Consider the following 13,536-nt stretch of genomic DNA (forward strand, 5'->3'; position numbering starts at 1 on the left):
AGTAAGTATCTCGATTGTAGAGTGAGTCCTGGGCTCTGGGATGGAGCTAAGCCCGATGCCATCAAGGGGTCCCAGCAGAGTAGGTGGGGAGGAAGAGGCAGCTTGCAGACATCCAGGCTGGGCTTGACATCTTTTACACCTTTCCCACCCTCATCCTCTTCCCTCAGATATATTTTGGTCAAGTTGATTTTCTTTGGCTTATCTCTATGTGAACAGTTTAATACACAGGGACTTTTTAAAAAATAAAATGAAGTAAAGTCTCCAGAAATTGATTCCCAAATGAAATCACACTTCTAGTAATTTATTTAAAAGAAATGGAGAGCAAAACATCATGTGTAATTCAGTAGATTTTTGATAGATCATAATTACTTACACATGTGGCTATACCCACTTCAATTTGGATATCCAATTATTAGGTGTCATGGGCCCAGTCACAGCTCCGTGGATGCATCTGTGGATGAGTCCAGCTAATCTGCTGCAATTGGAAATGTATCAACACCCACTTCTCCTTGAGTGAAGGGCATTTCTAGAGCATTACTGTTGTATATTGTTCCAGAAGGAGCCATAGTGTGTGGAAATGTGAAAGATGGTTTCTGTCATCAAGGAGCAGGTTTTGAACTGAGTTGCGAGGATCTGACTCATTAATGGTCAGACCCATGTTCTAAGATATAAGAACTGTATGTAATTGGGAGTTAAACATAGAGCAGCTCTCCGGATGTTGAGAGGAAGGGAGATTGGTGTGAGCTACAGAAGCATAGCACCATCAGGGTAGGTGTTGGCTCACAGAGTTAGAGCCAGGAAGGGTCCGGGAGGTCCCTTTATCTGATCATTTCATTTTATAGATAAGAAAACTGATATATTATTTCTCTTTTTCCTCTGCAACACCTGATTATTTTCTGTGGGCCGAACTGTAGTAGACATTTTTTTTTTAAAGTTTTTCTTCATTCAGCTTCCTCAGTGGCCCCTGCTTTCCCTTTCGGGATAATCTTATTGTGTGTGTTCCTGGGGGGAGTCTTGCTCACCTTGGAAGTGGTAGGGGATTTGGGTGCAGGGGGACTTAAGCTTGACCACGTGCTTCTTCTGACTTTACTCTTAAGCTAATGATGCTGCAACACCAAGACAGTTGATGTTTATATTCATACCAATAGCCACAGTGGCCTAAGAATCAGATTTCCCAGAATCTCTGACCTTTGCCAAGTGTATTAGTTTCCTATAGCTGCTGTAACAAATGACCACAAATTTGGTGGCTTAAAGCAACACATGTGTATTTTCTTACAGTTCTGGAAGACAGAAGTCTAAAATCACTTTCACTAGGCTAAAATCCAGGGTCGTGCTTCCCATCTCTCCTCCGGAGGCTTTAGGAGAGAGAGTTCATTTCTTTGCCTCTCCCAGCTTCTAGAGCTTCATTCTTGTGTTCTTTGGCCCTTCCTCCATCTTCAGAGACAAATGGAGAATAACTCACTTCTGTCCTTACATTGCCTTCTCTCTCTGTAGTCAGTCTTCTGCCTTTTTCTTATAAGGGCACCTGTGATTGTGCCTTGGGTCCACCTGGATAATCCAGGCTATTCTTTCCACCACCAGATCCTTAATCCCATCTGCAAAGTCTCTTATTCCATAACAGGCAACAATCACAGATTTCTCAGTTAGGACCTGGATATCCCTGCCCCAACAAGGTTTCTGCTTTCCTTTTTTCCCGGCCTGGTCTTCCAATATCCCCTCAATTCTGTGAATTCCTGGTATCTTCTCAGTATACGTTTTTGGAGGGATGGAGCTGATGGGTCTGCAGTTTAAGACAGTTAAAATCTGTTTCTGTTGTTTATGACCAAGAAACTCCATGGTAAATCAGTGCTACGTCCAGAACTTTACAAGCATTATTTTTTTTAATCCTTGTTTTAACTTTCTTAGGAAGGCATTATCCCTTTTTTCCAGGTAGGAAAACTGTAGCTCAATGTGGCAATTGCAAAAGGCCTGATAGCTAGTATAGGTGACGGAATTGGGATTTGAAACTAGCCAGTGTGACCGGAGAGCGTGTGCCTTACCCCTCTCTCAGAATCCTAGTTCAACTAGCTTTTGGTTGTAGACCTTTTCCAAGGAGGAAGTAGAATGTCATCTGGGCCGTGAGGTCTGAATCAAATTGTTTAGGCAGGGGAGAGAAGGCAAAGGAGAAGCATTCCAGGTAGGAGGGAGGCTGGAGAGTGAGAAGTGAATCCAAGAGATTTAAAGGAAGGGACATGACAGGTAAAGTGGAATGATAGATAAAGGAATCAACCACTTATGGAATGTTTTTGAATAGACACAGCAACTCATTTATGTCAACTACCCATGGGAATGATATTCTGACTCAACTTTGTGTTGGGAATTCAGCTTATATTAAGTCCCTTGCTGCCTCCTCATGGCCTCCTCATCACATGGGCTGGTTAAACATCTCACATCCTTTGCTAGTGTTAGCCTTTTCTCACAGGTGCTGATGAAGAGCCTGTCTTTCAAAAACTTAAAGTTCTCCGTTGATATTGATGTGGGTAATTTCTGGAGCTTGGGAGACATGCTGGACCTAATGGTGAAAGACCTCTGGCTTGTGTCTCCTTTCAGAAGAGAACTTGGAAATTTTGTCTAGGGCTTGGGCAATGACTAAGAAGGGAGCTCTTTATCTGGTCTTTGCTGATCACTACTTAACTGTAACTGTCAGATTTAGCAAATAAAAATATAAGACATCCAGTTAAATTTGAATTTTAGATTTCAGATAAATAACGAATATTCCATGCATTATATAAATATTGCACTAAAAAATATTTATCTGAAATTCGAACTTAACTGGGTGTCCTGCATTTTAGCTGGCAACCCTGAACCTATGACCACTGTTTCAGGGTATTTTCGGGCATGGATTTGCACAGTGGAATATGCCTGTGAAAAGAGATTATAGACCTGGATTGACAAGGAGGCTAGGAAAGAAACCCCAAGGTCAAAGGGAATGCAAGGTTGGAGAATTCTTTGGGTGACTAATTTGGGGAGAGATGATGTGGTTCTTATTGCCCAGAGCATTACCTCTGTCTTCTGTTCTGCTGTGCCACTGCAGTATGGCCAGAACGGGAAAGACTTGTGCTGCATCATCAGGATTGTATCAATCTCCATTCTCTTCCTACTTGCTGACACCTAAAAGTAAAAACATTCAAGGTAGGGCTGAGCCATGATCTCTAACAGGAAATAGTTATTGAACTTGACTGTGTGCCGAACATGATACCTGTGCTGGTGGTGGTCAGAGGGCTGAGTGCACTCTCCAACTGTCCTCTGCTGTGGGAGCAAAGTGGGCATTAAGCATCCTTCTGTGTACAAACCTTTCCACCAGGCTGTGTGCCTATAGTGACAAAAGAAAGGGAAAATACGCTTCTGCCCTTGAGGAGCACAGACATATGCCTCTTGGGACAGCGGAGAGCTTAGGCTTTTATTAACTCAAAATTGGAGTTGTTCTCAGTGGCCCCACTCTGATTTTGTGGTGTGTGTGTGTGTGTGTGTCCATGTGTGTGTACAGAAATATTGCAGCAATCATCACCTGCCATTAAGCTGCTTTTGTACGTAATAATTAGGAGAGGTGCATGGAGCCTGGCCCTGAGAGAGAGAGACATGGCAAGTGATCTGTGGCACTTGGTGATTTGTGGCCTTAGAATGAAGGGAAGAATGCTCACTTGCCCGTTTGGAGACCAAAACTGTGACCTTGGTATTTTTAGCAACACACTGGACTAAGGAACAGTGAATCTGCCCAGCGCCGGGCAAACATTGCACAGCATAATGGCAGAGTGGGGAAAGGACTGGTTTTGACATCAGAAGAGAACTGACTTTAATTCCTGGTCTTGCCATTTATTAGCAATTTAATTTTTTCTAAGCTTTGGCTTGCTCTTTTATGAGATGGAGACAATAGCAATATGAGGAAAATTTTGAAGATTTAATGACATACCATTTGAAAATGCTAACAGACAGCAAGCACCCTGCATTTGTCACTGTGGTGTTTCCCATTCTCATAGCACTTTGTAAATGACTCTGTTATAATGCTTCATGGTGTGTTATAATTATTTCTTTTATGTGTCTGTCTACTTCCACTAGACTGAGAGTCAAGGGCTGTTTTCTACTCTTTACTTTTCCAGTAGACTCCTGATTAAGCCCTGGTACTTACAAAGCCCATAGTTTTGCTTAACTGTATGTACCTCAAAACTTAAGCTTTGCTGGGAGACAAGTCTTTAACTTCTGAGTTTCCATTCTTTCCTCTTTCTCTCTAGCTTTCTGACTGAGAACTAGGAAGATCTCACAGAACAGGATCTGTCCAGTCCTCAGTAAGAGTCTTTCAAGAATATTGCCATCTCAACACCAGTCAGAATGGTGATTATTAAGAAGTCAAGAAACAACAGATGCAGAGAAATAGGAATGCTTTTACACTGTTGGTGGGAATGTAAATTAGTTCAACCATTGTGGAAGACAATGTGGTGATTCCTCAAAGATCTAGAACCAGAAATACCATTTGACCCAGCAATCCCATTATTGGGTATATACCCAAAGGAATATATATCATTCTATTATCAAGATACATGCACACATATGTTCATTGCAGCACTATTCACAAAAGCAAAGATGTGGAATCAACCCAAATGCCCATCAGTGATAGACTGGATAAAGAAGATGTACATATACACCATGGAATACTATGCAACCAAAAAAAGGAATGAGATCATGTCCTTTGCAGGGACATGGATGGAACTGGAAGCCATTATCCTCAGCAAACTAACACAAGAACAGAAAACCAAACACTGCACTTTCTCACTCATAAGTGGGAGCTGAATGATGAGAACATGTGGACACAGGGAGGGGAACAACACACACTGGGGCCTCTCAGGTGTATGGGGTGGGGAGAGGGGGAGGGAGAGCATCAGGAGAAATAACTAATGCATGCTGGGCTTAATACCTAGGTCATGGGTTGACAGGTGCAGCAAACCACCATGGCACACATTTACCTATGTAACAAACCTGCACATGCTGCACATGTACCTTGGAACTTAAAATTTTAAAAAAAGAATATTAAAAGATCCTCATTAGACTCTTAAATGCTTGAGGATAGATTCCCAGTATTCTCCTATGTACTCAAACACATGTATGTTTGAATACTATCCCAGCTTGCTACCCTATTCCTCTCACAGTAAGTTCTAGGATTTCCTTGATGTTCTCTCCTTTTGACCTCTGTTTCAACAAATATATTAATTTCATCAGTGCAATTCAAATTCAATTCATCAAGCCTTTACTGAGTGCCTCTTACTTGCCAGTCACTGGGCTAGGTTTTGGGGGTAGAGATGAGTAAAATGGTGCCTCCATTAGAGGTGTTTCAGATTTAGTGGGAGAGACAGATGAGAAAACAGAACTTCTCTAGGATGTGGTTAGGGCAGTGATGGAGGTGGATGCGTTACGGGAGCACAGAATAGGGCTGTTTTCCTTAATTGTCTTTTTGCTCTGAGAATCCCATTGTTGGCCGGGCGTGGTGGCTCACACCTGTAATTCCAGCACTTTGGGAGGCTGAGGTGGGCAGATCAAGAGATCAGGAGTTCGAGACCAGCCTGGACAGCATGGTGTGAAACCCTGTCTCTAATAAAAATACAAAAATCAGCCAGGTGTGGTGGCAGGTGCCTGTAATCCCAGCTACTTAGGAGGCTGAGGCAAGAGAATCGCTTGAACTCGGGAAGCGGAGGTTGCAGTGAGCCAAGATTGCACCATTGCACTCCAGCCTGGATGACAGAGCAAGACTCTGTCTCAAAAAAAAAAAAAAAAAAAAAAAAAAAAAAAAAGGAATCCCATTGTCCCTGCTTTCTAACAGGTAAACAGGGGAGCCAGCTGTCAGTTCTGCCTCAAGGAGTACTGGAACAGTGGGAGTTAGGAAGCAGCCAGTGGCCAATGTGCATCAATTAAAGACCTAGTTGGTAGCCCTCCTGCACTGGAGGAGAGAAAAGAAAATTTTGAGGGCCAAGACAGCATGAGACCACAGGCTGCGTGGCCCTGGCTGCAGAGTGATTTGGACAGTTTGGGGAGCAGGTAGTTTCAGCCAGGGACCAACTTGGTGACATGTGCATACCTCATGGCTGGCTGTGTGAGACCCCTGCAACAAATGCCATCTTTTTCCTTCTCTCTTTGCTTTTGTTCTCTTTCCCATTTCTCTGACATTTGCGTCTTCCCCTGGTTCTTATTTATTTCCTTTCTTGTCTATATCCCTACATTTTCTTGTACTACTCACTCTTCTGTCATCTCATTCTTTCCCTCTACCATTTTCCCCCTCTACATTTGAGCCTTCCTCGCCTTTTAATTTTATCTTTCTGCCTGTATCACCATGTTCTGAAACATAACTGTTAAACTCAGGACTGGAGAGGAAATTTTCATTTCCAACAGGGCTGTTTATGATATGAAAAGAGTGTCTCATGTGTATCTGAGTATCCTAGGAAACAGAAGTCTAATTTCTAACTCATATTCTGCATACTGTCTTTGAAAGACATCATCATGAAAGGAGAGTCTCCCACCTGGGCAGCACAGGAGACTGTGCTGTGCACCTTACCTTTATTACAAGAGCCAGGCAAACAATGATCCCTTTTTTGTGTGTGGTTCTCTATCTCCCCACCTATCCTTCCTCTTTATCTCTCTCCTCTCTTTTTCTATTTCTGTCATAGTTTTCACTTCTCTTTTCCATGTTTCTCCTTGTTCTTTTTTGTCTTTAGTCCTTCCCTACTTATTAGAAATTATATGACCACCTCCTTAATGTTTTTCCTTGGCCTTGGAAGATAGAGTCAAAAGGAGTGTGGAAGACTCCACTCCCCCAAGTACCCCTGTTTCTGATGATGGCATGGAAGTGTGACTCAGGAGAGATGGGGAAGATTCAGAAACCTTGTCTAGCTCTTGAGATTCTTTGAGTAGGATTTCTTTCTGCTTCTTATTTTTAGGTAGTATGAACGTAGACTCAGAGAATCTTAAAGCTGACAGGAATCTCTACTGGTTGTTTAACCTTTACCCCATGTAGGATCCCCCTTTACTTCCTAATGATGCTCTACAGACAACTCCTGGATACTTGGAGTCTGGGGAAGTGTGCCAGCACATGAAGCTGTCCGCTTGGCTGTTGGCAGCACTAATTATGTTGGTTACTGCTTGCGATTCTGTTGTCCTGGTCTGTATGATTTGTACCTAATGATTGTACGTCTGCTTCTGAGGGCCATAGGGCATGCACTTTCCATACAGTTCTTTTTCTGAGATTGAAGATATGTCAAATATTGAAGGCACTTCAGGTACCTTCTTTAATACTTGAACTATTTCAGAGAGGTTCCATTAGAAATAAACAAAGCAAGCCATTCTTGCCACCCTTTGACTGTAGAGGAACCCAGTTTTCTGAATGCCTCATTTCCTGATGGTTCTGGGTAGCTGAGATTGTTCTGGAGGGATTATGAGGGAGAAACTTCCTTTCATTCTTCACAGAAAGAAGAATAAAATGAGCAAGTTTTAAATTAAGATTTTATTAATATTAGTAAGCTTTGCATTAACCACAATGTCTGTGTGTACATTACAGTTTATAGAACACTCTTAATATTAAATACCATATCGTTTTATTTTTATAACTAGACCACAATACCCCCTGATTTTAGAGATGACAGAAGTGGGGTTCATCGAGGTTGATAGACTTGTGTGAAGTCACCCCATTCTCAACAGATTGAGTCAGACTTGAACTCAATTCTTCTGCTCTTATTCTTCTGCTGTGTCCTTCATAAATACATATATGTCCTTGTCTCTCCAAAGTCCCTGCAATGTCATGAGATTATAGGAAATAAGTTGTCTCCTTGGTTTACACAATCTAATAGAATTATGGATTTGTGCATGTGTGTGTTTCTGGATATGGCTGTGGAACGTGGAAAAATAGAAACGATGAAATCCGATTAGGATCAAAGAGTGGTTTTGTGCAATTATAAAAATACTGATACTATGTGAAGACCATTGAAATTCTTCTCCAATGTAATTGATGTGTTTGGTAAAAATTCTAAGTGTCCCAGCTACTCGGGAGGTTGAGGCAGGAGAATGGCATGAACCTGGAAGGCAGAGCTTGCAGCGAGCCGAGATCACGCCAGTTCACTCCAGCCTGGGCAACAGAGCGAGACTCCATTAAAAAAAAAAAAAAATTCTAAGTGTCAAGGTAGAGATGAGTGAGTTACTCTTTTACTGCAGTTAATCCAGAGAAATTTCCTGAAGGAGATAGGCAGGGGAACCTAAGACAATTTTGAAATAAAAAAATACGAGGACCTGTTGGGTTGGAGAGAGGGGAAGGAGTTGAAACAGGGCAGAGTGGAGAAAGGGGACAAGGTTTGGGACAGGAATGGGACAGATGTTGTGGACCTTGTGTTTTGCTTGGGATTTGGAACTAGGGTTCTGGTATGATGATAAGTTTTCCTTCTTTGCAAAGTGAAACCCAGATGGCTAAATTTAATTCCACTTGGAGCCACTGGTGATTCACCCAAGCTCAGGTGCACCCACATACAGCTGGCGTCAGCGCTGTGTGCTTTCCAGGCTGAGCTTGCCTCAGCCCCGCTTCCTGCATGGAACAAGAGGGGAAAGCCAGACTGGTAACCTTGACCCTTCTGTGTCTGTGTCTGCAGCATCCTGGCCACTGCGGGAACCCACTTCAACACTCATGTGGACCTGAGGACCCTCCGGGCTGTGCGTGTCCTGCGGCCCTTGAAGCTCGTGTCAGGGATACCTAGTGAGCATCTGCCATTCTTTCTGCTCTGCTAAGAACTTTCTTGATGTGTCCCCAGCTGGATCCAGGTCTAAGGGAATTTGGGATAAAAAATATTCCTCCTGGGAGGAAGCCTCAGTGGTAATAAATAGTGGAGCTGGAGCAATCTGGCATAACATTTTACTTTAAATTTAACTTTTCGCAAATATAAAAGATAATAGAAAATCTTTACAGAAAAATGTGGAAAGTAAAGAAAACAACAAAAGAGAAAAGTGTTCTTTATCCTGTCACTCAGAAATCACTTCTGTTAAAATTTCAATATTTTTCATTTTCCCCAGTGCATTTTAATATAATTGAAATCATTATGTATATTGTAGTTTTATATGTTTTATATCCTGAAATAAGTATTTTATTTTCCTAACCTTAAAAATTCTTGGCTGGGTGCAGTGGCTCACGCCTGTAATCCCAGCTCTTGGGAGGCTGAGGTGGATGGATTGCTTGAGTTCAGGAGGAGTTCGAGACCAGCCTGGGCAATATGGTGAAACCCCATCTCCACAAAAAATAAAATAAATAAATAAATAAAAAATTAGTCGAGCATGGCGGCTCATGCCTGTATCCCCAACACTTTGGGAGACTGAGGTGGAAGGATAGCTTGAGTTCAGGAAGAGTTCAAGACCAGCCTGGGGAACATGGTGAAACCCCATCTCCACAAAAAATACAAAAAAGTAATAAAATTTAGCTGAGCATGGCGGCTCACTCCTATAGTCCTAGCTACTCAGGAAGCTGAGGTGGTAGGATCACTTGGGCCTGGGGGGCCGAGGCTGCAGTGAGCCAAGATCATGCCACTGCGCTCCAGCCTTGGCGACAGACCAACACTCTGTCTCAAAGCAAAAATTTCTTATATGTGTTATGATTTATTTAGCCGTTTTTATGTTTTATGTTGCTGGATGACATAAAAAAATAAAATAGGCTATTTCCAGTTTTCTCCAACTATAAATGTGCTGCAACAAACACCTTTTTACTTAAATCTTTATTCAAATCTCTGAGTGTTTTCTTGGCTAGAATCCTAGAAGTACAATGTGTGGGTCAAAGGATATGTCATTTTCTGAATGGTACTTGTACTAATTGTGCTTCCCCAATAGGGACTGAGAGAATTGGGTCTGAGATAGAGTGAATGGGAAGATTAACTTTGTCCCAGCTCTTGAAGGATTTACAGCCTAGCAGAGCTGGGCCTAATTTCCTTTAGGAAAGGTTCACATTCTAATGAATTTAATCTATCAGAGGCAGAAGGCAGCATGGATGAAACCAATGAGGGAATGAAACTAATCCTGCCCTGTCAGATGGTGCTGAGGGACGGCTGCATTGGTCATTCTCTGTCCTTCCTTCTAGGCCTGCAGATTGTTTTGAAGTCCATCATGAAGGCCATGGTACCTCTTCTGCAGATTGGCCTTCTACTCTTCTTTGCCATCCTGATGTTTGCTATTATTGGCTTGGAGTTCTACAGTGGGAAGTTACATCGAGCATGCTTCATGAACAATTCAGGTAGGGTCGTTCTCCTCTGTCTTCTTTTCCCTTCTCCCCTCTGTTAACTGGGGTAATTTCAGGGCACTTGGAGGCTCATTGGAAAAGTGTGTCCTATTTTGACCCTGGAATTAGAATCAGAAGCTTCTAGTCAGCAGCCTTTTGAGGCACAGCCAACTGAGACTAGAGATCCTGACTTGACATTAATATTGCAAGGCAAATACTTAGTTGGAAGATTTCAAATAGATGGTCTCGGCTCCCCTATCCCATAGTCAAGGGCCATAAGAATGAACTTCAAAAGCCATCTGTCTGAGCCAGGCATAGTAGCACACACCTGTAGTTCCAGCTACTCCCTGGAGACTTAGGCAAGAGGATTGTTGAAGCCCAGGAGTTTGAGGTCAGCCTGGACAACTAGTGTCTCTCTGTCCCCATCTCTCTGTCTCTCTACAAAAAAATAAAGTGCCACCTCTCTGAATATCTGAATCAATGCCCCTTGACTCTTTATACAGCAGCCTCTGACCGAATAAATAAGTACTTTTTCTATAGTGGCCTCTCTGGACCACAGGCCGGTGAGATCTAGGAGTCCAGAATCAGAGTTGGGTCCCTCCGGATCTGTGGAGACGTTTTCCCTTCATGATCCTTCTCACCGTCTTCTCGCTCTCTGTTTTGACCCACACGTGGTGTGGATGAACTGAGAGTGCTCTGAGCTTGGTTTGCAAGTGTGCTTGGGAGATTGTTAGGGTACACAACCCCGAATTCTCATATCTTTGTATTTCATTTGTTCTTTTCAAGTTGAGTTGAGTATCCTAGGAGGAAAGGAGATGGGAGGCAGGCTGAAGAATCCCAAATAAGTACCATGCTTTTTATGAAAAGAACCTTCAAAGAACACCTTCCACCTTGGATTTCTATTTTTTGTTTTAATCTTTTATTCAAAGCCAGCAATCCATGCTGGACAAACAAGGAGCTAAAACCCCCTAAAATGACCATAGTTTATAACTGTCCCCAAGAAACCCAGGAAGAACTCAGGGCTCATCCTGGAGTCTGAAGCTAAAAAACTTGACTTTGCCTTTTCCTCAAAGTGTGCCGTGTGATTCAGTCCTTCTAATTCCTGTGGTACTGCAGGTGAGGGTAGAGGATGAAGCTTGCAGAGTAGGGGACCATGCGGAGGAGAGGCTCCATTTTCAAGAGAATGGGAAACATTGGGTTGAACACGTGGTATGTGAGCTGGGGGGTGCAGAGAGGCCAGGGAGGAGAGGGAGCCTGAGACAAAAAAGGGCAGACCTCTTTCCATGGGGAATGGAATTGCTTGCCTGTGGCCTCCTGAGGTCATTTCCAGTTTATGTGAAACACCATGTGATTTATCCCCTACCCTCCAAACATGTCTGCAGGTATTCTAGAAGGATTTGACCCCCCTCACCCATGTGGCGTGCAGGGCTGCCCAGCTGGTTATGAATGCAAGGACTGGATCGGCCCCAATGATGGGATCACCCAGTTTGATAACATCCTTTTTGCTGTGCTGACTGTCTTCCAGTGCATCACCATGGAAGGGTGGACCACCGTGTTGTACAACGTGAGTAGAGCTGGTGGGGACCGGGAAGGAGGAGGGAAGAACCCTGGATGGAGGCTTCTGGGGTTGTTTGGCCTGGCTAGTCCAGGGACAGGGAGGGCTGTGGATATAGGTGTATTGGAGCGGGAGGTGAAGACTCAACTGGGACAAGCCTTAGCAGTTCATAACCCTCTCTTGTCTGGCCTCTTGCTAAGTACAAGTACACAGCTTCTTAACACGATTAGGAAATTACATCCTAGGTTGGATAGGTGAACAAATTAGTTAAGTCAGATCAACTTAATAGTTATAGAATATGTTGGTTGGACATGATGGTGGGCTACAGTGAAGGGTACTAATAATGTATAATACTGGCTGCCCAGTAGAATTAGCTGGAAGCTTAAAAAATTTTATCACCCCCTCAGGATCTGGGAGAATGTACTGGAAAAGAACAAAAAGAAAAGAAAAAAACTTATACCAACTGGGCTCCATCCCAAACCAATTAAGTAGGAATATTTAGGGGTGAAGGTGATTTTAGAAAAGTCATTGGCTTTTCTAAAAAGCTTCCTATCTGACTCTCGTATGTAGCCACTGTCAAGAACTGCTGCATTACATGCACATAAAAGCATGCTTAATTGTGAGATTCACCAGGGATGCTTGTTGAAAATTCAGATTCACAGGCCTCTTCTCTGGAGATTCTAATTTTGTATAACTTTGTAAGCTAGTGAGCTGTGCGTTTTTCAAGTGCCCTGGGGATTCATGTGATCAGACATGTTTGGAAGGTTCTGAGTTGATCTAACTGCCTGTCAGGGATGTTGGGGATTCCTGCATGGGGACAGAAGGTAGGCAGGGTGATCATGAAGTCTCTTCCATCTTCCGGAGTCTAATTTTAATGACTTATCAAAGGCTTGGTGCAGACTCTATGCTCAAAAATGAGAGCGAGTTGAGTGAGGTATGTGGTTTGATGTACATGGATCCTAGGTGGGTAAAGCCATGTGGGCAGGTGCTTTTGAAAGACTGTACCCTTACCTGCATTCAACCAGCACATTCCAAGACAGTAACTTTGGAATGATCACGCCTCTTATGTACGCTCCCACAACCTGCCTTTACCTTAAGGTGCCCTCTGTTTCCTTCAGTTCTTCTCTAGATCTTTTTAGCCTGATTCTATCTGTATAAAACTTATTAGGTGGAAAATAAGGTGGCTTATACAAAGCACCCTTTAGAAAGAGCTTTGGATATAATTTACAGTGGAGGGAAAGGAAATGCTGTCTCAGAAGAAACTCGACTAGACTATAATGACCAAAGAGCAAGGATTGTGTAAGGCCTGTACAAGAAAGTACTTAGTAGAGGTCCATTGCTAACCTGGATCCATTCCCATATAGGATGAGCAAGGCAGGACTGAAACTTTGCAGAAAAGAGTCACAGGCTATTATGCTAAAGCTCTTAAGGGCAGTGAAGAAGTCCCAAGGACCAACTTACACCCAGCAAGCCCAGGGATGATGTGTGACCCAGAAAACCCTGGAGGACACTCTGCAGTTCTCACCAGCTGTGGGAGGCAGCAGGAAGGAGCGGAGGGAGGCAAGGTTGATGAGTGCAGTCACTCCTCATTTGAGATGTAAAGGTTGCCACTCAAATTAGCCAGGCGCCTGTAGGAATTGCAGCAGTGGCCCTGTAGTGGCTGGTGTCACTTGTAGGGCTTTGAGAGTGATGCATTTCAATTATATGTGTAGACTCACCT

At 43.1% G+C, this 13,536-nt stretch overlaps 1 protein-coding gene across 1 annotated transcript in view; it reads left to right on the forward strand.

Moving 5' to 3' along the window:
* LOC108512687 (voltage-dependent R-type calcium channel subunit alpha-1E) overlaps positions 1-13,536 on the forward strand; it is a 313,873-nt gene that overhangs the window by 65,345 nt on the left and 234,992 nt on the right. The window contains exons 4-6 of the mRNA XM_017848045.1: positions 8,655-8,758; positions 10,124-10,276; positions 11,644-11,825. Coding sequence (XP_017703534.1) covers positions 8,655-8,758; positions 10,124-10,276; positions 11,644-11,825 — 439 coding nt within the window. The remainder of the gene's footprint in view (positions 1-8,654; positions 8,759-10,123; positions 10,277-11,643; positions 11,826-13,536) is intronic.

Source organism: Rhinopithecus bieti, unplaced genomic scaffold, assembly GCF_001698545.2.
Source record: "Rhinopithecus bieti isolate Rb0 unplaced genomic scaffold, ASM169854v2 scaffold_27006, whole genome shotgun sequence".
In the NCBI taxonomy this organism is placed as follows: Eukaryota; Metazoa; Chordata; class Mammalia; order Primates; family Cercopithecidae; genus Rhinopithecus; species Rhinopithecus bieti.